This window comes from Sorex fumeus, unplaced genomic scaffold (assembly GCF_029834395.1).
Source record: "Sorex fumeus unplaced genomic scaffold, SorFum_2.1 ptg000110l, whole genome shotgun sequence".
Classification (NCBI taxonomy): domain Eukaryota; kingdom Metazoa; phylum Chordata; class Mammalia; order Eulipotyphla; family Soricidae; genus Sorex; species Sorex fumeus.
Genome location: NW_026606167.1, coordinates 1,765,710 through 1,791,574, shown reverse-complemented (window position 1 = coordinate 1,791,574; position 25,865 = coordinate 1,765,710). Strand labels below are relative to the sequence as shown.

Below are 25,865 nucleotides of genomic sequence, written 5' to 3'. Positions count from 1 at the left end.
CAGGCTTTGCCATGCGGGCGAGATACTCTCGGTAGCTTGCTGGGCTCTCCGAGAGGGGCGGAGGAATTGAACTCAGGTCGGCCATGTTGGCCGCTTGCAAGGCAAACACCCTACCCGCTGTGCTATCACTCCAGAGCCAGGAGTAAACCCTAAGAACCACCTTGTTTGCACCAAAAATGAAAAAAACAAAAACACACACAAAAAAAACCAACACCACAAGAATAAAATTGTAGTAGAATTGGTTTATGTGACCAATAGAAGATGGCAGTTATTTTTAACATCCAAAAGTCTCTGTGGCTTCCATCTTGTCAGTGTCTGCCTTTGGATTTGGGTCGGTAGCTGCTGTATTGTGAGAAGACCAAGAAAGAGGCCCCTATGGTGAGAAACAGAGACCTCAGAGAATCATTTTAGAAGCAGATCTCAAACCTAGAGGATTGGAACATGAACTGACATTATTCTAAGTTCCCAAGAGACCATGAGCTGGCAACACAGAGTCAGACCACTCCCATACTCCTGATCTGTATGACTAGTTTGTGGTGCTAAACCACTAAAATGTGTAATTTATATGGAGCAATAGGAACTAATTCAAGTGCTCAAGGCTACCTGGGTCAAGAGCTATTTTTCAAACAAAAGTCCTCCGCTACTACAGCCATTACAAACTAAGAGTCTGCTATCACAAACTCCAGAGATCTGCCCACGTGCTTTCTCTCTCTATATATATACGTGTATATGTGATCCTATTATGCACTATATATATAAACTTATTATTATTGGGGTTTGCCAGAGACTCCCAATATCCTTTCCCTCTCTGTACTATCAGGTCACCTGCTCATACAGCCTGGGTGCAGGGAGAACTGTGCCACAGGCCACATGTGCTAAGGAAACTTGGGCTGCACCAGGACTGGCTGCATATGTTGCATGGTACATGGATTGAAGCAGTATTCTCCAGTGGAAATTGCTACCTTCTGCACCTGAAAAGTCCTTCTAGGCTCTGTCTTTGTGACAGAAAGCATAATATACAACTTGTGATTTCCACAGAAGACATTGCCTATGACATACCATATCACTGGAGCATAAAACATACCTAAGTGGCAAAACTAGAACTTTTCTGGGTTTTTGGGTCATACCCAGTAATGTTCAGGAGGTCACATGTTGCACTGGAAAGTAACTAGGGTTGGGCTGATTGTATGCAAAAGAAATTCCTTAGCCCAGTACTATCTTTCCAGCCACCAAAACGTGTTTCTGCGATATTTTTCCCTTTAAAGAAGGTCTCTTTTCCCCCCTCACATTTGGTGGTTCTCAGGACATACTCCTGGCTATGCACTCATGGATCACTCCTGGTGATGCTTGGGGGACCATGTAGGGTGCTAGGGATCAAACTCTATTGGCTGAGTACAAGGCAAATTCCCAATGTACTATATTATCACTCCAGACCCCAAGAACATGTTTTACCAGAAATACCATAGTTGAATTTACACTAAAGAGATGACAGTGCTCATGTACTCTTGTAGATATATTTTGTGTGTGTATGTGTTTGTGTGTGTGTTAGGAGACTAGGAGGTAGAGAATGGAGGTGGGGAAGCCCCACAGGAAATAGTAGTTTACTCTTTCATGCAGCTGACCCAGATGGAAACTACAATCTCAGTAGTGGAGACAGTATCAGAAAAACCCACAATCTACAACAGACGTTGAGTATGAACGTTTGTGTGAGAATACATACATACATATCTACATGATACAATCCCATTGTAATGTTCAGAGATTGTCTTCTTATATCTGCATTTACCCTTTGGATGGCCAACTGTGAGCTCACAGAGACACCATTAAAAGTACATATTTGGTTAAACTTTTATAAAAGAATCAGAGAACTTGCTCAAAGGGTTGAATGCATGCTTTGCACCGAGTGGTCCCTTAAACTTCCAAGGGAGTTTAGCATCTCAGCTCTGTGTGCTGTGACTTCCCCCTCGAACCCAGCCAAAAATATAAGAAAGATAAATCTAAGCATAGCTGAATATTTTCGTGGCCCACAGATAGCAAGAAAACACGAGTTTCTTTCTTTGATTGGGACTGTCTGCATATACTGGGCCGCACCCGGCAGCGTACCCAGGGTAACTAATTCCTGGCTCTGCACTCAGGAGTCACGACTGGCAGGTGCGGGGGAGGATATGTGATGCCAGGGACCAAACCCGGGTCGGCTGCATTCAAGGCAATCGTGTTACCCACTACACTTTCTCTGGCCCCAGATCTCACTGCACGCTGGCCTCCGGACCGCGGTAGTCCAGAGCCGAGTCGGTCCCCGCCCGGAAACTACACTTCCCGGCAGCCTGCGCGCCGGCGCCGACGCACTTCCTCCCGGCGTTCCCCGCGGCGGGAAGGAGCCGAGCACGCTCAAGGCCGACGCGATCCGCTCTCGCTCTCGCCTGCGCCGCTGCCGTCGCCGCCGCCGCCTCGAGAGGAGCCGCCGCGGCCGTCCCTGCCGTCGCCGTCGGCCACCATGTCCGCCCAGGCGCAGATGCGGGCCCTACTGGACCAGCTCATGGGCACGGCCCGGGACGGTGAGTCGCGGCGGCCGGCCGGCGAGGGCTGGGGCGGGCGGAGGGGCGGCCGCCCGGCGGCCTGAGGCGGGGCCGCGCCCGTCTGCGCCTGCGCCGCGCCGCCCCGCGCCCCGCGCGCGCCCGGCCTTTGTCTGCGCCGCCGCGAGCCAGGCGCGCCCGGACGCGAGCGCGCGCGCGCCCGGAGCCTCTGCGCGGGCTCGCAGCCCCTTCCCTGCAGCCACACGGGCCGTCGCTAGGTAGGTGGTAGCGTAGGGAGGTGGCAGGACCGCGGCGGCGTCCCGAGAGCGGGCGCATCGGCCGGCGTGCACCTGCCGTGGTGTGCGTTTCCTTTTCCGCAGAAGTAACGGAGCTGTAAGTTCACACTGGCACATGCTCAGGGCTGTGAAGAGTCTTTGCACCATTTCTTAGGCGAATAAGTGCTTTTTAGCTTTCTTTGTATATTGAGTTGCTTTTGAATTGCTTCCCATATTTTTATTTCATACAAACTGAACAATTGTGGCCCCTCTATTTTATTTATAAAGGTTCAGTGTATCTTTGCCTGCCTACATCAATCTGCAAGGGAGTTGCAGAAAAGCCTCATGTTCATCGAGCCGTGAGTCACAACCAATTTCTAAGCTGTTATAACAAAAAAGTGTTTGCTTTTTTTCACAAGTAATTTTAAAAGTGTAGTTTAGAAAGAAAACATTTCAATAAAAAGACACTACATTAATCCTGGATGCTTGCAAACCCTAAGATATATTCTTCCTTTAATATTACACAGCTCTGTGTCGTATGCACAGATTAGCTTTAAAATCTGTCACATACTAGTTTGCCTTTACTTTTATGTATCATTCCCCTGACTTCCTTACTGCAGGTGTGGGCACTTTAAACTTACAGCAGCATAAAATTCTGCAGCTGAGGTCTTGAAGAATGCAATTGGGCACAGCATGTGTTGGAGCTCACAGTGTGTATTGACTGACCCAGTTTTCTTTTCGCCTTATCTTAAAATTTTTTAGTGTTGTCTTGTTAAACGTGACTCCCAGGTGCCAACTCTCTAAGGGGGGATAAAAAGGGGGGCAGGAATACTAGGGTTAGACTGTCAGCAGTAGAGTCTGAAAGCTTTCTCCATATAACTCTGGGCAAAATACTGCTTACATATTTGTCCGTAACAAACTGACCAGATTCATAAGTAGCTTTTGTTGGTGGAAACTGCCAGCTGTAAGACATGTGGCGATTGTGACCTCTGATTAGCATGGGTGTTGGTATTTCATTGTCCACCTGTACGTGTGGGGCCAATGGCCTTTCGGTGCTCAGTCTTTTACTTCTGACTCCTTGACTTTGGCACATTGATGGGAGTCAGAGCTCACTAAGTGTGAATCTTCATGATATATTTATCATCAAAAACAACATCTGTATTCTGCTCCAGATAAATACCTCTAGATCAGCTTTACAGTTATTTGATAGTCTGCAAAACATCCAGGTGAATTGTTATACCGGACAAGCTTTTGTGGTTGATGTGATAATATTGTCTTATTTAAAACCACAAATGAATTTCAGGAGATGAAACCAGACAGAGGGTCAAGTTTACAGATGACCGTGTCTGCAAGAGTCACCTTCTGGACTGCTGCCCTCACGACATCCTGGCTGGGACGGTAGGTGCACAGCGGGGCATGGTGGTGGGTGGTACGAGTGAATGCTGCGTAAGCAGGGGAACGTTTTCAGGTTTGATTGTGTTGTACTAGGCTAAAATCACCTTCCCTTCACATGATGGAATCTGCTTCGGGAAATTTCATAACGTGGAACGTGGGCTTTCTTCTTTTGACTTGGTTTGGTTTTGGGGTCCAGAGGTGCTAAGGAATTACTTCTGGCTCTGTGCTTAGGGATCACTCCTGGCGGAGCTTGGGGGAACCATTTGTGGTGCTGGGGATTGAACTTGGATCACTCGTGTGCTGGGCAAGCACTCTACCCGCTGTCCTATCACTTTGGCCTCAAGAACGGGTTTTACTGCCCTAAACTTCTGTGTAAGTTTCAGCATAATAAGGGCTTAGTATTCCTGAGCGCAGAGCCAGGAGTAATCCTTGAGCATTGCAGGGTATGGCCCCCAAAAAACAGAACAATAACTGATTACTTCCAAGTATCATGAAATCATGGTGAATTTTACCATTTTATTTATGGTAAAAGTAAGGCATCTTGTCTTAATACTGTTCATATTTTGGGGACAAGGATGGCCAGACATGCTGGCTTGGGGCACCCACATGCAATGCTTTGAGGTCTCCTGGTAGATGCTTCCAGGCATACGTGATGCCAAGAGTTGAACCCAGGGCCTGTATGCAAATACACACTTCAGCTTTCTGAGCTTTCTCCTCAGTCCCTGTGTGTGTGTATGTGAATGTATGTGTATGTGTATATGTGTGTGTGTGTGTGTGTGTGTATGTATAGCACTGTCCTCCCGTTGTTAATTGATTTGCCCGAGCGGGCCCAGTAATGTCTCCATTGTGAGACTTGTTGTTACTGTGTTTGGCATATCGAATACATGACAGGTAGCTTGCCAGGCTTTGCCATGTGGGTGAGATACTCTTGGTAGCCTACTGGGCTCTCTGAGAGGGGCGGAGGAATTAAACTCGGGTCGGCCTGGCCGGCTGCGTGCAAGACAAACACTCTACCGCTGTGCTGTTGCCCAGCCCTATGTATATATATTATGTGTATATGTATCTTTTTGGTCACACCCAGAAGTGCTCAGGGGTTACTCCTGGCTCTACACTGAGAAATTACTCTTGGTAGTACTTGGAGGACCATTTGGGATGCCGGGGATAGAACCTAGGTTGCCCGCACGCAAGACAGATACCCTACCCACTCAGCTCCTGTTTCTTAATTTTAAGTATGATTTAGTATTCAAAAAAGTTGTTATAATTTTGGTGACTATTGAAGTACAGGGTTATGCTATGTACTTTCTAAATGGGTAAATATTCACGTGTAAATTTTTTTTTTTTATTTCTCACAGCGCATGGATTTAGGAGAATGTACCAAAATCCACGACTTGGCCCTCCGAGCAGATTATGAGATTGCAAGTAAAGAAAGGGACCTGTTTTTTGAATTGGATGTAAGTTTTTATTCTGTGTTAATTCATCTTTATAAGTGAAGAGCTAAACACTGAACAAGAATAATCTATGTAAGTTGTGAAAGAAAATAAACTAGTCACTTGTTATTCGATAGAGGTATAACAGGTGCAGTAGTACTTTGTGCCTACCACCCTACCACTATCCTACTTTTTTTCTCCCAAATTTTTGGGTCATACCAGTGATGCTCATGGGTTACTCCTCTGGTGGTGCTTAAGGGACTATATGGAATGCCTGGGATGGAAGCCAGGTTGGGTGCCCAAGGCAAGTGCCTTACCTGCTGTACTATTTCTCTGGTCCTTCTACTTTTTTTGGTTTGTTTTTATGCCACCCCAGAAGCTCAGGGACTTCTCCCAGCTCAGTGCTTGGGAGAAGCAAGATGTGAGATGGAAACAGGGTCACTGCATTTATTTCGATGGAGCTGAGAAGAAGATAGTGAGGCCTTATACAGGCTTTATGGGTATGAGGCCTCAGTTCACTTCTAGCTCTGCAAAAAAAAAATACCATCTGTGTGTCTGTGTGTTCGCTCCACACCTAGTGGTGCTCAGGGATCACTCCTGGCTTGGTTTGGGAGATTGTATAGGGTGCCCACAAGCACCTTACCCAGCACCTTACCCATTGTACTTTCTCTGTGTCCTCTTAGTACTTATGTTTATGATTCCTTGAACAACAGGTGGAGTGTTTTTCCCAGTGTTAGGGATTAAACCTAAGTCACCTATTAACAAACCGTTCACACTAGACTTTCAAGCTATCTCCCTGGCTTCATTTTGTAAAGTAAAAAAAAAAATTAAAAAAAGTCTGGCAATTCCAGGGCTTCGTACACAAGGCAAGTGCTTTTCTGCTGAACCACATCCTTGGCCCTTTTTTCCCCCATGTTTGATAAAGCACTGTATTGTGTATCATTTATTTCCTTGTTAGGAATTCATTCTCTTTGCTCTCTCTCTCCCCCCCCTTCCTCACTCTCTTTCCCTCTCCTCTCTCTCTTTGTGTGTGTGTGTCCTCATTTGTGTCCTGTTATTAGACTATTAAATGTTTGTTGTTTCTGTTTTGGGCCACAGCCAGTGGTTCTCAGGGCTTAATCCTGGCTCTTTGTTTAGGGATCATTTTCAGTGGGGCTTGGGGACCATATGGGGTACCGGGGATCCAGGCCAGTTTCGCCATATGCAAGGCAAGCACCCTCCCTACTGTACTACCACTCCTCCCTTTGCTTGTTAAACTTTCACAGTTTAGTGGGTTTGGGCTTGGGGCCACCCTGGTGTGGCTCAGGGACTGCTCCCAGCTGTGCCTGTGGGTCGGTCAATCTCAGCAGAACTTGGACCCAGGCCACCTACATGCAAAGTATGCACTCCCACTGCTGCACTATCTCTGTGGTGCAGCAATTTAGTGTCTGTAAAATGGCATTTTAAGGGGCCAGAGAGATAGAATGCAGTGGATAAGGCTCTTGCCTAGCATGCAGCTGACCCAGGTTCAATCCCCAGCACCCCATATGGTCCCCCAAGCATTGCCAGGAATGATCTTTTTTTTTTTTTTTTTGCTTTTTGGGTCACACCCGGCGATGCTCAGGGGTTACTCCTGGCTCATGCACTCAGGAATTGCTCCTGGCGGTGCTCAGGGGACCATATGGGGTGCTGGGAATCGAACCTGTGTGGGCCATGTTGGCTGCGTGCAAGGCAAACGCGTTACCCGCTGTGCTATCGCTCCAGTCCCAGGAATGATCTCCTAGCACAGAGTCAGGAGTAAGCCCTGACTGTGGCCCAAAAAGGAAAATGCAAGGAAAATATTCTAATAATACTTTCACTATTATTGAAAGTGTTAATGGAATATTGGTTAAACTGATCCCATCATATAGTGGAATGATGCTTTTATGAAATACTGATTAGAAATCTAGGTATAGGGCCAGAGAGATAGTACAGTACTAAGGTGCCTTGCCTTGCGCAAGCCAACGCGGATTTGATACCTGGCATCCTCTTGAGCACCACCAGGAGTAATTCCTGAGTGCATAGCCAGGAGTAAGCCCTGAACAGCTCTGGGTGTGACCCTGAAAAACAACCAAAAAACCCCTAGAAATCTCTTAAGTATTGGGTGTGTAAGGGTGGGGGATTTCCTTAAGCGTTTTTTGTTTGCCCGAAGGCCAGAGAGGTAGTACAGTGGGTAAGGTGCTTGTCTTGGACATGACCAACCCAAGTTCCATCCTTGGGTTCCATCCACATATGGTCCCTAAGCCCTGCAGGGCACGATCTCTGAGAGCAGGTTGCTATGGCCCAAAGCTAAAAGGAAAGAAAATTCGATGAGGTTGGCTGAGTATTTTCATCTCTCAAAAATGCTAGAAATTTTATTTGCCAGAATTAATGGAAGCATTGTATTTGTGGTGCTGGTAGAGAGGAATTTGACTTTAGTGGCTCAATTAGGAGTATTTGCTAATTTTTTCGGTTTGTTTCTGTGGGGCCACACCAGACTATGCCTAGGGCTTACTCCAAGCTCTGGACTTAGGTATCACTCCTGGCAGGACTTGGGAATAGAATCAAGTTGGTACTAGGAACAGAACCTGAGTTGGTGGTGTGTAAAGCAAGCACCCCTATCCACTGGCCTTCTTTTTTCTTTTTTTTTTGTAGGGGAGGGGAAGGTCCGGGGGCACACCTGGCAGTGCTCAGGGTTACTCTTGGCGCTGATCACCTGGAATTCTCACAGGGCCATATGGGATGTGGGGGATTGAACCCTGGTTGGCTATGTGCAAGGCAAGTGCCTTGTTCGCTGTACTATATTCTGGCCCATTAAGAGCTTTTTTGTTTTGTTTTTAAACCACACCCAACAATGCTCAGGACTTAACTCTGGTCTCTGCACTCAGAAATTACTCCTGGTGATGCTCAGGGCATCATATGGGATGCTGGGCATCAAACTCAGGTTGGCCATGTGCAAGGCAAGCACTTTACCCACTGTACTATCTCTCCCCTCCATTTGTCCCCAAAGAGCTCTTTTTTAAATAAAAATTTTCTTTATAGAGACTACATCTGATGGTAGTGGATTGGGGCATGTAGTATCAGGGATTGAACTCTGGACTTCAGATGTGTATGCTCTAGCACTCAGCCACATACCTGGTAAAGTCATAGTCTTAGGACTGAGAGATTGTTTGAAGGAGTAGCACTCATGCCTAGAGGAGTGAATCCCCTTAGTTTAAGCCCCAGAACCTCATCAACCTTTCCCCTTACCTTGGTACCCTGAGTAGTTCTTGGGAAGTAGATCTCACCGCTCCAAAATGATCATAATTCTGGGGGCTGGAGTGATAGCACAACGGGTAGGGCGTTTGCCTTGCCTGCGGCCAACCCGGCTTCGATTCCCAGCGTCCCATATGGTTCCCCGAGCACGGCTAGGAGTAATTGCTGAGTGCAGAGCCAGGAGTAACCCCTGAGCATCTTGCCGGGTGTGACCCAAAAAGCAAACAAAGCAGAACAAAACAAAAAAACCCAAAACGATTATAATTCAAAAAGTAATTTTCTTGGGTTTTTGTGCCTGGCCATTGGTGTTCCTGGGATCAAACCCGAATTCATGACTGAAGACCTTGAACTCAGCTCATTGAGTATTCTCCCTGGCCGTATATATTTTCTCCTCATTTAATAGTGTTCAAATTTCCCAAATTGGCATGAGAACTTACTTGGGAACCGCATCCAGTTGTTTTGATCTAATCCTGGGGGACCAAGCAGTGCCGAAGATGGAACCTAGGTTTTCTGTGTGGGATAGGACCAGGAAGAATGTCCCTGCCTTGCATGTGGTCAACCTCAGTTTGATCCCAGCATCACATGTGATTCTCTGACCGCAGATCCAGAGTAAACTCTGAGAACTGCTGGATGTGGATCAAGAAACAAACAAGCAAACAAACAAAACAACAGAAAGTAATCAAGCTCCAGGGTCAGAGACAGAATTCAGTAGGCTGAGCAACATCCTTTGCATGCAGGAGGCCCTCTGGCACCTCATGGTCTCATCACTGCTGGGAGTGATGGCCACGCCCAGAGCTGTGAGTAGCCCACAAGTACCACCAGGTCTGCCAAAAACCAAGAATCCAGCCCTTTGAGCCATCTCCCTGACTCCTAGGACTTTGTTCGGTTTTGGTTTTGGGTTTTGGGCCACACTCAGGAGTGCTCAGGACTTGATGCTGAGATTGGGAGGTTTTTCCTATCACTGGTCGTAGCCTGACAGTTTGAAAATTGCTGTTCTGTTTGTGTGTATAAATGCTTAGTGTTGTGATAGCTTTAGTATCTTGTTCCCCACCAGCTCTTTTCAGAATAATCAGATTTCTATTTTCTTTTCCTTTATCTCTTTGGGTGAGTAATAGCAATTTTTCCTGCTATTTTAGACATTAGGAACTAATGAGTTGTATTCGTGGGTCATCATAATAGTTGTTGCGTTGCCCTACACAATATGAGGGCATATTTCTGTGGCTCACAGAGACCAGTGAGGAGAGTATCTGCATCTCCCACAACACTTAGACAGTGTTAAATTTTCCAGTAATATTTGTGGGAAAGTTATTGAAGGTTAGGAGTCCTTTTACAAACGTTGGAGGTAACTCAGAGAAGATCCTGTTTCTGAACATTCACTTGGTTTAGCTAAGCCCCTTGATTTAACATGATTCTGTGCTTGTTGGCCGTAGAAGAGTATTAGACCGTGTCATTGAAGTAGTTGGAAATTAACTCGGGAGTGTATCAAGCAAATGGGCTCTGAGACCGAATGTGTAGTTGGTCACAGCTCTCTGCTTCCAATGAACTAGGCTATGGATCATTTGGAGTCTTTCATTGCCGAGTGTGATCGGAGAACTGAGCTTGCCAAGAAGCGGCTGGCAGAGACGCAGGAGGAGATCAGTGCAGAAGTCTCTGCAAAGGTATGACTGGGAGACTTTTGCCTTGAGTTGTTGAATCACAGTCTTGCAAAACCCGGACTGGTAAGTGACTAAGTGCTCATTTCCCTGTTGCTGGTGTTTGGGGTAGGCATCCCTGCTGGTTTTTTTTTTTTTTTTTTGGAGGGTCACACCTGGGGATGCACAAGGGCTACTCCTGGCTTTGCACTCAGGAATTACTCCTGACGGTGCTCAGGGGACCATATGGGATGCTGGGAATCGAACCCGGGTTGGCTGCGTGCAAGGCAAATGCCCTACCCGCTGTGCTGTTGCTCCAGCTCCCATCCCTCCTGTTTGGGGATACGGCGACACAACTTGTCAGCAAGCTCTTACTGTTTTAGCATGTAGCTGGTACTCTTTGGTCAGGGAATTTGCTCAGGGGGACCTTATGGTACCTGGAATCCAACCTGGGTGGGCAGCATTGCACGGGAAGTGCCTTAACTATCTGTACAGCCGCTGGATCTCCTTTTTTTGTTATGCACAAGTTGACTTCAAGATCAGAGACACGGGGCATCATGGGATGGGGGGTGGAACTGGCCCTGCTCCCTGCCCTGAGGAGGCCCCTGAGTTGCTGCCCATGAATGCCTCCTCTGGCTCCTGAACGGCCATGATCCCAGAGACACATAAATCAACCTCAGAATCCAGTGGCTTTTGGCAGTAATCCCTCCAGACTTACTACGAAAATATCAGAAATCCAAAATCACACGGCCGTGGTAGCTGCTGTGCGACATCATATGCTGTTCATAATCAGCAATAGAAAACAAATTATCTAATGATGTCTTTTTGGCAGGTCTCATTGTTGGGGAAAATTCCAAATAATAATGGTGGGTCTTTTGTCGTAATATTGAATGTGATCAATGTAGAGAGAGAGTAAAGTGGAAATCTGCCAACAGGAAGGGGGAGGAGTAGGAGGGGGTATACTGGGGTTCTTGGTGGTGGAAAATGTACACTGGTGAAGGGATGGGTGTTTGATCATTGTATGACCGACCGAGACTTAAACTGAAAGGCTTTGTGGCTGTTCTAATGGTGATTCAATAAATAAAAAATTAAAAAATAAAGATCAGAGACACAATCGTGGCAGTGATGATGTTCTGATTGTTAATTTTTTTATTGTTTGGGATCAGACCTGGGCATTGTGGAGGCCATCAAGTGCCAGGAATTGAATTCGGGACCTGCACTTGCTTGGCGTGTGCTCTACCACTGAACCATATTTTCAGTCCCCTTAACTTGTGATTCACATCTGCTTCAAGCAGTGTCTTTGGTTATTTTCTTTTTAATGGGATAGCTAAGAAAGACTGCAAAAGAACCTTTTGTTTTCTCTTCATTAAATGTATTTTTAGATGTTTGCTTACATAATTGTTTCTCCTTTCCAAAGGCAGAAAAAGTACATGAATTAAATGAAGAAATAGGAAAACTTCTTGCTAAAGCTGAGCAGCTGGGAGCCGAAGGAAATGTGGATGAATCCCAGAAGATTCTTATGGAAGTAGAGAAAGTTCGTGCAAAGAAAAAAGAAGCTGAGGTTGGTGAGAAAGATGAAACAGTAAATTATTTGGACTACAATTAAGATCTGTCTCCTTTATTTTGGCATTTGGGATGTGGGGGTTGGAGCCACCTGGTATTGCTGGAGTGGTATTCGCAGTACTGGGGATTGAACCCAGGGCTCTCTCACATTTAGAACATATGTTCAGTGCTTTGAGCTATGTGCCTAGTCCTGTGGTGGCTCTTTGTAATTTAAGAGTTGGAAACAAGCTGGTATCTGACAGAATTGTAGGATGTAGTCAGCGAAGACTTGGGTTTGTGTGTTTGCTGTTGTGTACTCAGCAACTGTGAGCCTGAGCCCCTAGCGTAGAGCACAGTCCTGAATATTGTAGCGGGGAACATGGGGGCGAGGGGGTCGTGGTGTAATATTAGGCAGTACATACTGTCGAACATCCCAGCAAGACCAGTTTTCACTGTGGAAAACCTGCTTCTTCCTGCGTGGTGGGCTGTTGTCTTAGCTTGTATGATTAGACCAGTTATTCCAGATTGCTATCAGGAATGTATGTTGGGGAGCTGGCGTGATAGTACAGCGGGTAAGGCATTGCCTTCCATGCAGCCGGCTCCGGGTTCGATCCCCAGCATCCCATATGGTCCCCGAGCACCGCCAGAAGTAATTCCTGAATGCAGAGCCAGGAGTAAGCCCTGAGCATTGCTGGGTGTGACCCAAAAAGCAAAAGGGGGAAAAAAAGAATGTATGTTGGGTATCTTCAGTCATGCTGCACTCTCAGGAAGGACTTGTATGGATTGGGGGTAGCATTGAAGTGTTGTCACCTAGCAGTGAGATGGAGAACTTAGTGACATTCACTCAGTCATTCATTTCCTTCATAGATTTTCTTTCGGAGGGGCATGTCTAGCCATGCTGGGGTGGGGGAGAGGGGGTGGTGGTCATTCCCTGCAATGCTTGGGAAACCATGTGGTGTTAGGGTAGAAACTTGAGCCTCCTGCGTGCAAATCATGTGATCCCACCCCTTTCAGAGTGATAGTACAGAGGTTACCCAGGTTAAGGTGCTTGCCTTGCATGTGACTGACCCTGATTTGAATCTCTAGCACCATATATGAGGCCCTGAGCACCACCTCCAGATGTGACCCCAAGTTGGAGTGGTTTGTGTGTGGTTCTTTTTTCTGTTGGGTATTCTGTGGTATACCCAACATTAGTGTCCACAGAAGCAGAGGCATTAGAGGCTGCTTTTGTGGACTTCGAGAGCACTGGAAATGGTAGAGAGGGAATTTGCTCAGTAAATGCTCACTGATCTCCAGCTGTGTCCCATGTGCCTTTCTAGTTTTGAGCAAGATGAAAGAGGCCCTTCTTATGGAGATAGACTGGGGCTTGTGGGAGGAGCAGCATCCCAGCAAGTAACAGGATGAGTCTGAGGAGCCCCAGTAGTGGACCCTCATTACAGTTTGGAGCATCACTGGTTGTGGCGCAAAACCAAAGTCTAATCCCATACAGAGAAAGTGCAGTCTGTGAGTTTGAAATTGACTTGGGTGGCCTCTTACAAGGGTCTCCAAGGGCTGAGACAATCCTGGGATTGCCCCTGAAGCTCAGACCTTCAGAATATTGGGCGGGCTGTCAAAAATGAGATAAAGTGTAGGTGCCCTGACCCAGTTTTGATGTAGGTTATCACTGCTCCTGGCCCAAAGCATAATTGTTGCTCAGCAATGAGTAACTGAACACAACAGCGGTACTGAGTAGGAGAGCGTAACCAGGTAAAGCGGTGATGGGGACATTTAGGGTGGCACTTCAGGGTCACACTTCGTGGTATCCCTTGCTAGATTTAACTATGAGAACTTTGGTTTGTTGGGAAGGTGCCCTTTGAAGACAATGCCTGCTTCAGTGACAGGTAATCAAGAATTACAAAACAAAGTAAATGTTCAGACGTAATTAATCTAAAGACTGGGGCCCCATATGTGACTGTTGAAGGTGCTGTTTTGGAATTAATTACTTTATTACTTTGACCAGTATTGCTGGGTGTTGTTACTTAGTGAATTGAATTGACAGTGTTCCTGATTATTGGGAAATTGGGTGCATAGATTTTTTTTTTAACTTTTGTTCACACCCGGCGATGCTCAGAGGTTCCTTCTGGCTCTGCACTCAGGAATTACTCCTGGTGGTGCTTGGGGGACCATATGAGTCTGACCATATGAATCCCTGCTGGGGATTCAACCTGGGTTGGCTGCTTGCAAGGCAAATATCCTACCCTCTGTACTATTGCTCCGTGTTCCCAATCCCTGTTTTTGTTTTTTTTTAAACAAACGGGACTTAGATTTCGGTTTTTGGACCACACCAAGTCATGCGCCACGTTGTGTGAATCTGGGGTTCCTGCATGGCAAAGAATGTGCTCTTGAGCCGTCTTGCCAATCCCTTTGTACGGAAATTAGTATTTAATTCTGTATTCTGTATATAAAGCTTATGCAAGGATCTAAATACTGCAGACTGGAATGGAAGTCTGTGTGTAGGACAGCCAGGCACTGTGGGAGTCAACTCTGACACCACACACCTTAGATTTTTGCTTGACTAAAGTCGTTGTAGATGAGGACCTCATTGTTCAGTGTCTGCAGACAGCAGGGCTGGGGCAGGGTGTGGGATAAGGCACATCTACGGGACTCATCCTCCCCTGCATATGTTCCCTTGTCCGAGTGCCCCGGGGAGCATCACTGTTGAGTTGGTAAGCCAGCAGCAGGGGTGGGGGTTGCAGCACAAGCAGACAGCATTACAGAGACTCCAGGATTTAGGAGTGCCTTTGTTGCCCCTGGGAATCAAGGAGATGAACTCAGCAGAAGAGTGCTTTTCCCTCTGACCCACCTCTGCCAGCAGTGCTTCGGGAAATGCCTGGCTTGGGTCGGGACTGGTAGAGTTTGCCACAAACACCGACACTCATGTCCCACAGCCCACGAGGCAGCTGTGTCTAAAGCACCCTGTTTTGCATGGCATGGGAGATGCCACCCGCATTCTCAGGGAGCCGTGGACTCAGGCTGGATTAAGGAATCGCTCCTCTCAAGAGAGGAAAGGCCTAACCTCAGCTCAGGCATTCTGACGGTGTCACCTTCTGTCACAGAAAAGGATTTCAGGAGGAGGTGAAATGGTGAAACAGAGGAAGTATGTGTTCAGAGAAAACGGGCTTCTCAGAGTGTAAAAAGCTTCTCTTTGTGTTAGAGAACCGAGCTTGAAGAGCAAGCCATTGCCACAGGGAATGCTTCAGCTTTTGATGTCCTTTTCAGTAATCTCATAGGTTTTTTTTTTTTTAGCTTCTTTTCTGAGGAGTCCACTGTGAGCTACCCTGGCATTGAAACAGGACAGGCCAAGCACCATAAAATTTATAAGGAGGAGCGATAGCACAGCGGGTAGGGCGTTCGCCTTACAAGCGGCCAACATGGCCAACCCGAGTTTCGATTCCTCCGCCCCTCTCAGAGAGCCCGGCAAGCTACCGAGAGTATTCGATATGCCAGACACAGTAACAACAAAGTCTCCAATGGAGACGTTACTGGGCCCGCTCGAGCAAATCGACGATCAACGGGAGGGCCTTTACCTTTACCTTTCAGTAATCTCATAGGGTTTTTTTTTTTAGCTTCTTTTCTGAGGAGTCCATTTTTCTCTGGCTAGGGCTTCAGTTTCTCCTCTCCAGAGAGCTCAGGATTTGTATGTTAAAGGGAAGTGATCTTCTTCCCTTTGGGCTACTTCAGGGCCAGGCTGTCTCTTCCAAAATTTTTACTATTTCAACAAAAGTACATAACCAGGGCTCCCTTCCCTATCTCCCTGTAGTAGCTTTGTCATGTCGAGCTGTTTTCCATATGTTTATTTTCAGGCCTCACCTGGCAGTGTTCAGGGCGTACTCCTAGTTCTACACTCGGGTTCTTATGTAGTGCTGGGGATGGAACCAGGGTTGGCTGCTTTTCAAGCAAATGCCCTACCTGTCGTACTATCCGCCAGCCTTAACATGGTTTATTATTATTATTATTATTATTTTATTAATCACTGTGGGGTACAGTTACAAACTCATTACAGTCATGCAATGATCGTTTACCCATCCCTCTACCGGTGCCCATTCTCCCCCACCAATGTCCCCAGCATCCCTCCCCCCACCCCAACCTGCCTCAGCGGCAGGGCATTCCCTTTTATTCTCTCTCCTTTTGGGTGTTGTAGTTTGCAATAGAGGTATTGAGCGGCCATCGTGTTCAGTCTGTAGTCTACTTTTAGCACGCATCTTTCAACCAGAATGGGTCCTCCCAGCCTCTTTTACTTGGTGTTCCCTTCTCTATCTGAGCTGTCTTTTCCCCCAGCATGTGAGGTTGTTCTCCAAGCCGTGAAGTAGACCTGGTCTTTATCTTTACTACTCTTGGGTGTCAGTCTCCTATTCTGTTACTTTAGATTCCACAGACAAGAGCAATCTTTGTATGCCTGTCCCTCTCTTTCTAACTCATTTCATTTAACATGATACTTTCCATGTTGATCCACTTATATGCAAGTTTCGTGACTTCATCCTTTCTAACAGCTGCATAGTATTCCAAAGTTTCTTTAACCAGTCATCTGTTCTTGGGCACTTGGGTTTTTTCCAGATTTTGGCTATTGTAAACAAGGCAGCAATGAAATAAAAGTACCGATCTTATTTCTACTATACTTTTTTGCCTCTCTCAGATATATTCCCAGGAGTGGTATTGCTGGATCAAACGGGAGCTCAATTTCTAATTTTTTGAGAATCGTCCATATTGTTTTCTGAAAGGGCTGAACCAGTCGGCATTCCCACCAGCAGTGAAGGAAAGTCCCTTTCTCCCCACATCCGCGCCAACACCAGTTGCTTTGGTTCTTTTGGATGTGGGCTACTCTCTGTTGTGTGAACGTGGTTTATTTTTAGTTTTTGGGTTTTTGAATTATACCTAGCAGTGCTCAGGGTCTATTCCTTGCTCTGTACTCAGCTTCTTGTCTGAGTGTTTTGAATGTTTTTTGTTGCTTTGAAATTACAACTATTAGTTTGTTTTTCAGATAGTGAAGATTGAGTTGGTTTAAGTACCTGAAGCTCAGGCCAGAGAGAGAGTACAGTGGGTAGAATGTTTCCCTTGAATGTGGTCGACCTGGGTTCGGTCCCTGGCATCCATATGGTCCCTTAGCTCCACTAGGAGCAATTCCTGAGTGCTGAGCCAGGAGTAACCCCTGAATATTGCAGGGTTTGGTTCCCCCAGCTTCACCAAACCCCACCCCCCAATATGAAGTTTAGTAAAGAATCTAATTTTTATTTAAAGGTCATCTCTGGGGCTGGCGAGATCGTACAGTGGGCAGGGCACCTTGCTTGTGCCTGACCTGGGTTCAGTCCCCAGCACCACATAGGGTCTCCTGAGCACCACCAGTATTTATCCCTTAGTGCAGAACCAAGTGTAAGCTCTGGCACTACCTGATATAGCCCTAAAACAAAGCAAGTAAAAGTCACCTGTGTCTAATCCTTGCAGTATTTTAACTCTGAAGATTGAGTATCTGGTGACAGTTCATTTCTCATTTCACTCTCATTTCTTTATTCCCGTTCTCCAGGAAGAATACAGAAATTCCATGCCTGCGTCTAGTTTCCAGCAGCAGAAGTTGCGTGTCTGTGAGGTCTGCTCTGCCTACCTTGGTCTCCACGACAATGACCGTCGTCTTGCAGATCACTTTGGGGGAAAGTTACACCTGGGGTTTATTCAGATCCGTGAGAAGCTTGATCAGTTGAGGGTATGTTCCAATAGCGCATTTCTGGAGAGAAGCCTGGGAACGAGGCTGTTCGTCTTCACTATTATGGTATTTTGTTTTTGGGTTCCGCCCAGCAGTGCTCAGGACTTATTCCTGCCTTGCACTCAGGGATCACTCGGTGGTGGGGCTTGGGGGACCATATTGGGTGCTGGGGGTCTAACCCAGGTCAGCCACATGCAAGGCCAGTGTGCTACCAACTGGACTACCATTTCAGCCCCTCATCTTCACATTTCTCACGTTGTTGACAGGAATTGGTCTCAAGCTGTCAAGGCTTCCTTTACTACTCAGCCATATCCCTACTCCTTCATGTTTGTTTTTTTTTTGCTTTTGAGCCAAACCTAGCAGTTCTTAGGGGCTGCTCCCAACTGGAGAAAGCAGGTACCTCTGGGTGCTGCTCAAGAGTCCAGGAACTTGAGTTTCCTGCATGTAAGCCATTCAGCACTTTGAGCTACCTCTCCAGCCTTGCATTTCTTCTTTTTTTTTTTTTATTATTTTCACTCATTTGGATTTTTTTTGGGGGGGTGGCGCACACCTGAAAGTGCTCAGGGCTTACTATTGGCTCTGCACTCAGGGTTCATTTCTGACAGACTCAGGGGCCCATATAGGATGCTGAGGATTAAAACTGGGTCAGCTGCACGCAAGGCAAACTTTTCACTGCATTATTGCCCTGGCCCCACCCTTACAATTTTTTAAACTTCTGTGTTCTATTTTTAGATCAAGCTCGTCTATGCACAGCCTACTCTTGACTTTACGTTCAGGTCCCCTGACAGACCTGGGCGACCATAGTAGGTGCTGGGGATCAAACTTGGGTCAGCCACGTGAAAGGCTCTATTCTCTGTACCATCTCTCCAGCCCCTGCATTTATTTTAATTATTTTTTTTTTGGAGGGGGGCTACATCCAGTGGTACTGAAGGCTTATGCCTGACTGCACTGAGACATTATTACTGGCGGTGCTCAGGGGACCATAAGGGATGCGATGCCAAGGATTGATCCTGGGTCGACTGTGAAATAAACACCCTGCTGGCTATATTATGACTCCAACCTCTCCTGTTTATTTAATTCTTTGAAAACTTGATACTCTTGAACTTAAAATGAGTTTTGTCTGAAATTCTCATTCACCTAAAACACCCAAGATAGGGACTTTTGTTTTGTTTTGCAATCCCTGATTTATGAAGGAGATGGCAGGGCCAGGTTCCAGAACCAGGGAGATAGTCCAGAGGTAAGGTCCTTACCTTGTCCATTGCTGATCCTGCTCTGATCCTTGGCTCTGCGTATGGTCCCCTGAGCCAGAAATTATACCTGTACAGCTGTGGAAGTGTCTGAAAAACCATTAAAGGCAGGACGGAAGGGAGGGGAAAACGTTGACATGCTCGATGCTGGACTACCCGTCCCCCAAATGAAAAGCAGCAGTTTATGATGAATTTCTTTGAACAAGTCTTTTATTGCTAAACTTACAAAGTTTAATGCTTTGTTACTTTTTTTGTTTTTTATCAGTTTGCATAATTGCACTGTAGCACTGTCCTGATGTGCTTCAGCGGGCACCAATAACGTCTCCATTGCGAGACTTGTTACTGTTTTTTGGCATATCGAATACGCCGTGGCGAGCTTGCCAGGCTCTGCCTTGCGGCCAGTGTACTCTCAGTAGCTTGCCAAGCTCTCCGAGAGGGGCATAGGGATTGAACCCGGGTCGGCCATGTGCAAGGCAAATGCCCTATCTGCTGTGCTATCGCACCAGCCCAGTTTACGTAGTTTTTATTAAAAAATACCTAGTAAGGGGCTGGAGAGATAGCACAGCGGGTAGGGCGTTTGCCTTGCATGCAGCCAACATGGCCCACACAGGTTCGATTCCCCGCATCCCATATGGTCCCCCGAGCACCACCAGGAGCAATTCCTGAGTGCATGAGCCAGGAGTAACCCCTGAACATCGCCAGGTGTGACCCAAAAAGCAAGAAAAAAAAAACCTAGTAAAAGAGGAACTTACATTTCCTCGCAGAATTGCAAATGACCAGTACTGAGATAAAGTTGCTTTGTTATTCAAGGTTCATACTCTGATTTATAACTTGCTCTTTGATTTCTCAATTTCACATTTATTTAGAAAACGGTGGCAGAAAAGCAGGACAAGAGAAATCAGGATCGCCTGAGGAGGAGAGAAGAGAGGGAACGGGAGGAGCGACTGAGTAGGAGGTGAGACTGTGTGGCCCCACATCCTTCCCTGGAGTGTTGCATACAACACTTGAAGTCATATGTGAACTGTCCAGAGCACCTGCATGAACCAGCACCGTGTGGTGCTGACCAGAGTTGCACGTGAAGCTATGTGACCAGTTTCTTTGCCGGAAAGGTGTAGGAACACCCCAGTACCAACAAGCTGAGAAACAGGGAGAGAAATCTGCTGTTCTCTGGCTCCTGTGGATGCCACTCATAACAGTCCTGGTCAGGCCAGAGAGAGGGGACCGGGGTTAAGGTGCTTGCCTTGTATGTGGCCCACCTGGCACCTTATAGTGCCCTGAGCATTGCCAGGAGTGATCTCTGAGCACCACTGGATAGGACTTAAATGTGACACTCTCTCTCTCTCTCTCTCTCCCCCCCTTCCCCCTCTCCCCCCTTTTCCCCCCTTTCTCTTTCCTCCTTTTCCCCCCTTCTTCCCCCTCTCTCTCCCCCCCCCCCCCAACACACACACACACACACAGGGAGAAAAGAATGACAGTTTTATCTTGCTGTGGAAAACTCACAGGAGAGTCCCTGGGGATGCAAAGCAGTGTGGATTGTGGGAGTGTTAGCAGGGAGGAGGTGGGCAGAGGGTCCAGGAGGAAAAGACAGTTTGGACCAGGTTGGGGCAGAGAAGATCTGGCTGTGTTGGGGCCGCCTGATACAAGGAGAATGCCACAAGAGTTGGAGCCAGCTAGATTCAGGTTTGCGGTGGATGGCTGGGAAAGGAACATTGGGGAGTTGAGTTTAGTGTGGCCATATTCTGCCTATAATGCTTGAGAGACACGGGGTGAAAATAGTCTGGTGGGAGTTCCTGGAGAGAGACTAGAGTTAGAAGGAACCACTCTCGTACTGAACAAGGCTCATTGTTCTAGAGTAACTAGATTGCCTGAAGGATTATCTGATGATTCTGATTATAGGGTCTTGAAGCAATATAAAGACGTGTCAGGGCCCTCTCTGCATGAGGTGACTGTGGGGTGTCTAGTCTACATGTGTGGGACTCACCTCTACATCATTTTCCTGTCCCTAGTTTGCTCCTGAGGCAGCAGTGAAGGGTCACAGTTCACTGTCCTCTGTACAACAAGCATGGCAACTATCTGTATGTTCTGTGTGAGATTAATATTTTAAGACTCACAGTGTGAGGTTGATGGTACTTGTGCTCTGCACCAGCTCCCTAAAGTCATTGGTATTTTTTGACACATGTTGCCTGCACATCCTACCACTGACTGGCACACACATTCAGCTGTGGATGGACAAACAGAAATCACAGTACCGGCACTCATTAATAAAAAAGTATGTTAACAATGGAGTAATATGCAGCTGTTAGAAAAGATGAAGTCATGAAATTTATATACAAGTGGTACTACATGGAAAGTATCATGCTAAGAGAAATGAATCAGAAAGAGAGGGGCAGACATAGAAAGATTGCATTCATCTAGGGAACATAAAGTAGCAAAATAGGAGACTAACAAACACCCAAGAATAGCCGAGATAAGTACCAGGAGGATTACTCCATGGCTTTGAGGCCAGCCGCACACGCTAGGGGAAAAGGCAGCTCAGGTAGAGAAGGGAGCACCAAATAAAGGGTGTTGGGAGGTTCCTCCCAGGATGGGAGATGCGTGATGAGAGTAGATTATAGACCGAACATGAGTGCCACTCAGTGTCTCTTTTGCAAACCACAGCACTCAAAAGGAGAGAGGGAACAAAAGGGAATGCCCTGCCACAGAGGTAGAGTGGGATGGGGGGATGGGGGGTGGGAGGGATACTGGGATCAGTGGTGGTGGAGAATGGGTACTGGTGGAGGGATGGGTAGTTGATCATTGTGTAACTGAAACCCAAGCACAAAAATTTGTAAGTCTACAACTGTACCTCATGGTATTTCACTAATAAAAATTTAAGGAAAAAAATGTTAAATGGAAAAAAATAGTGCTACATGTTAATAATAAAAAAAACCCAACTTTTGGGCAGTTCTGTTTTTGAACTCCTGGGAGAAAGGAATTTCATTTATACTTAATGGTAAGGTGTTGCAAGAATTATTCTCCAGGAGGTTTTACCATATTGCCTCCAGCCACATGGTATTTTTTGTCATTCCTTCCTTGACACATGTTGGTACGAATCTTAGAAACGTATGTGCTCTAGAACAGCTTTTATGACGAAACCTCCCCATGATGTGCTTTTTTCATCTTCATTGCTGCCTTTGTAGCATTACCCAAGGGGCTCATGGGACCTGGCAGGTAAATGTATTTGGAAGTTTGAGGATCTGCTTTCGCTTAGGTGTCTGGCATGTGCTGTGCTCGCCGGACTTTGTTCCCTGGTAGGAGCTGCAGGGTCCTGCTGCTCCTCACCTCTGAGGGCCAGAGTGGCCAGAATAACAGGTCTCTGGGGAGAAGATCCTGCTGAGGGGTGGAATATGTTCTGTGGAAATTATTCTCTTTTTTCCCTTTCAGGTCTGGATCAAGAACCAGAGATCGTAGGAGGTAGGATTCCATATCTATTATTGAATTCTCAGATGTTCTTTTCACTTGGGTTCACACCACCCAGGTGCTCAGGAGTTATTTCTGGCAGTGCATAGGGGACTGTATGATGAGATGCCAGGGATTGAATCCAGGTCGGCCCTTGCAAGGCAAGTGCTGTACCTGCTGTACTATCACTCCAGCCCTCACATGCAATTTTTAAAATTTAAATTCAGGGACTACATATGGTCTCCTGAGTACTGCCAGGAGGAGTTCCTGAGTGCAGAGCCAGGAATAACCCCTGTGCATCGCTAGGTGTGACCCAAAAAGCTTAAAAAAAAAAAATTCAGGGGCCAGAGCGATAGCACAGCAGGTAGGGCATTTGCTTTGCACGCGGCCGACCCGGGTTCGATTCCCAGCATCCCATATGATCCCCTGAGCACCGCCAGAAGTGATTCTTGAGTGCAAAGCCAGGAGTAAGCAAAAAAAAAAAAAAAAGTGGGGGGGGCTAGAGCAATAGCACAGCTGGTAGGGCATTTGCCTTGCAAGTGGCCAACCCGGGTTTGATTCCCAGCATCCCATATGGTCCCGCAAGCACAGCCAGGGGTGATTCCTGAGTGTAGAGCCAGGAGTAACCCCTGAACATCGCCGGGTGTGACCCAAAAAGCAAAACAAAAAAAAAAAAACAAAAAACCCTTAAATTCATTGTGACTAAGGTCATGTGTTTACAATGGTGCTGGTGTTTGTGGTCTTGGTGCACATTGTTACCACCACCAAGACACCCCCTCCCCCCATGCCCCTTTGCCACCTTTCATCCACCTATATATATATCTTATTTAGAATTAACAGTTCGTGTTCTAGCACCTTGACTTCTGTTTTATCAGTTGATTTGATCCATTCCTTGTTTTGGGGGGCTGGAGTGTGGACCACACCCAGAAATGCTCAGAGGTCACTCCTAGTTCTGCACTCAGGAATTATTCTTGGCTATGTTCAGGGGACCATATGGAGTGCCAGGGAATTCAGCCTGGGTTGGCCATGTGCAAGGCAAACACCCTACCTCCTGTTCCGTGTCCCCAGCCCCCACACGCATTTTCTTAAAAATTTTATAGTTTGTGGGCCATGCCTGGTGATGCTGAGGGGTTACTCCTGACTCAGCACTCAGGAATCACTCCTGGTGATGCTCAGGGGATGACGATAATAGGATGCCAGGGGTCGAACCCGGGTCTGCTGCATGCAAGACAGGCGTCTTACTGCTATGCTATTCCTCCGGCTTGGAAGGGCAAGACTTGCCCTGTTGTAGGGTGGGTTGTTGTGCAGCAGTGAGAGCGTGGGTCACAGGGTGCTTCTGAATTTGGTGCCACAGGGCTAGCAGAGGCTTCCTGGCAAGATGTTCCAGGGGTTTATTGGTGGGAATTTGGGTCTAGCCACAGTTCTCTTTGGCTAATGATTTAACCAGGGAATAATTGTGCGTCCGAGACGTAAGTGTGTGGGGCACTGGAGGTGACTGTTGAGCACGGAGCAGATCTGGCTGAGAGAACCATCCAGTTTGGCTCTAAACCAGAGACTCCCTCCTGCTTCTTTGTTGAATGCAGGTCACGTTCCAGGGAGAGACGTCGGAGACGATCCAGGTCTGCCTCCAGAGAGCGACGGAAGTCCTCCCGGTCTCGGTCTCGAGACAGACACCGGCGCCACCGAAGCCGTTCCCGTAGCCACAGCAGGGGCCACCGCCGGGCCTCCAGGGACCGGAGTGCGAAATACAAGTAACTACTCTGACTCCTTCAGTAGCTGCAACCAGGAGTGAGCCCCTTCTCTTTGTGTTCCCAGGGTCTGCTGGGGGAGTCAGCGGGGCCCTTTGGCCATACCTGGTAGGGATAGAGCAAGGCCTTTGGCACACTGGCCTGTGACTGGGGTTGGATGTTGTGGCTTCGTACATCAGGATGGAAAGAGACCCAGGGCCCAGGGGCCTGCTGAGCTGAGAGAGTAGACGAGAGGCCAGTACTTTGTGTTTTTGTTTTTTAATTTAAAAAGTCACCCTTTATAATCATTCTCAGGAAACCACAGCTGGTGCTTCTGTGTGCTTGATGGTGATGATTTTGGTCTTTGTCTCACACCCACTGACAGTGCTCAGGACTTGGGCCCTGACTGCCCTGTGGCCTTTGGGTTTTGGCTGTGTTTGGTTCTTGGCCTCTCTTCATGCCCAGGAGAAGGTCCAAATTGTCGGTGCCCTTAGGAGCCAGCCATAAGTGAGTGGGAGCCTCTTCTCAGCCTTTGATTCCTGTTCCCCAGGTTCTCCAGAGAGCGGGCCTCCAGGGAGGAGCCCTGGGGCTGTGGACGGAGCGAGCGTGGGACTGCCGACTGGAGGCTTGAGAGCTCCAACGGGAAGACGTCTTCGCGGAGGTCAGAGGAGAAGGAGGCTGGCGAGATCTGAATCCTCTACCCTGGCGCTGTAAATAGTCTGATAAATGTTCAACACGGCCTCATACATTCTCCTTTATATTTACTGGATGCGACTCGTCTTTTGTAGTTTAAAATTTCTATTGTTTCGGAGCTAGCTCTGCATTTCTAGAGACATACAGAGTTGCTCCTGTATTCTGGGGTTACATTGAGTAGGAATAAATAAATCGGAGAGTGCCTCCTGACTGCCTCTGTGGTCTCTGCTGTCTCTCTGTTCTGGGTAGTTCTTTAAGCTTTCCTCTGGTGGTGACACCAGTATCTACTCTCAAACTATAGTATGAGCTGGAAAGTTAGTATCAGGGTTAAAATGCTTGCACTTGGGCCAGAGGCATAATATAGGATTAAGGTGCTTGCTGTGCGTGTCGCCGACCCGAATTTGATCCCCTGTACCACGTGGGATCTGCCAGGAGGGTTCCCTGAGCACGGCCGGGTATGGTCCCTAGCCAGATATCCAGAAAAAAAGTGTTTGCTTTGCATGGGGCCTACCAGGTTTTGATCTTTGGCACCATATGTGGTCCCCAGCACTGAACCAGGAGTAACCCATCAGACCACTGGATGTGGCCTTAAAAAGAAAAAAAAACAAAAAATCAAACTGACTTGGGGCCAGAGACACAGTACAGGGTTTTAGACACTTGCCCTGCTCACTGCTGAGCCAGGTTCAGTCAGCAATGCTGCACATGATCCCGCGGCACTGCTGTTTGCGCAGCCTGAAACCAATCCTGACTTACCTGCTTTTGACTTCTGTAACACTGAACTTGCCTGGCTGGAGTGGCTTGGATAGCTGTCTCCAGGGTGGGCTAAGTGGCTCAGCTCAACCTGTGCAGAGAGCACTGGGCTCCCGGGGAGAGGGTCGGGCCCAGCATTCTCTGCTGGGGAGGGCTGCCCTTACTCGGCTGGTGCCGCACTGCCACTCCGTTGTGGGCTGACTTGGGACCAGAGAAGGCCCATGGGCAGTTTCAGTGGCCA

General features: G+C 47.3%; 1 protein-coding gene across 5 annotated transcripts; it reads left to right on the top strand.

The window, feature by feature from the left end:
• Positions 1-2,368: 2,368 nt before the first annotated feature.
• On the top strand, positions 2,369-25,084 carry LUC7L (LUC7 like). 5 transcript variants are annotated; one of them, XM_056135307.1, is made up of 11 exons: positions 2,369-2,555; positions 3,077-3,147; positions 4,092-4,186; positions 5,536-5,634; positions 10,410-10,520; positions 11,911-12,054; positions 17,593-17,769; positions 19,883-19,971; positions 22,440-22,469; positions 24,038-24,205; positions 24,732-25,084. In XM_056135307.1, exons 4-11 carry the CDS (start codon positions 5,539-5,541, stop codon positions 24,871-24,873), a joined length of 957 nt encoding a protein of 318 aa, XP_055991282.1. In that variant the 5' UTR covers positions 2,369-2,555; positions 3,077-3,147; positions 4,092-4,186; positions 5,536-5,538; the 3' UTR covers positions 24,874-25,084. The 5 variants fall into 5 exon arrangements, with proteins under 5 accessions (XP_055991282.1, XP_055991279.1, XP_055991281.1 ...); XM_056135308.1 differs by lacking the exon at positions 2,369-2,555 and adding an exon at positions 2,773-2,791; XM_056135304.1 differs by lacking the exon at positions 3,077-3,147 and having other exon boundaries at positions 2,370-2,555.
• The last annotated feature ends 781 nt before the right edge of the window (positions 25,085-25,865 follow it).

Excerpts from the sequence above, each read along its gene's own strand:
- LUC7L (XM_056135304.1), top strand. The coding sequence starts at position 2,495 with ATGTCCGCCCAGGCGCAGATGCGGGCCCTACTGGACCAGCTCATGGGC. Across the intron at positions 17,770-19,882 it reads AGAAGCTTGATCAGTTGAGG|AAAACGGTGGCAGAAAAGCA; the intron begins GTATGTTCCAAT and ends ACATTTATTTAG. Across the intron at positions 24,206-24,731 it reads GACCGGAGTGCGAAATACAA|GTTCTCCAGAGAGCGGGCCT; the intron begins GTAACTACTCTG and ends CCTGTTCCCCAG.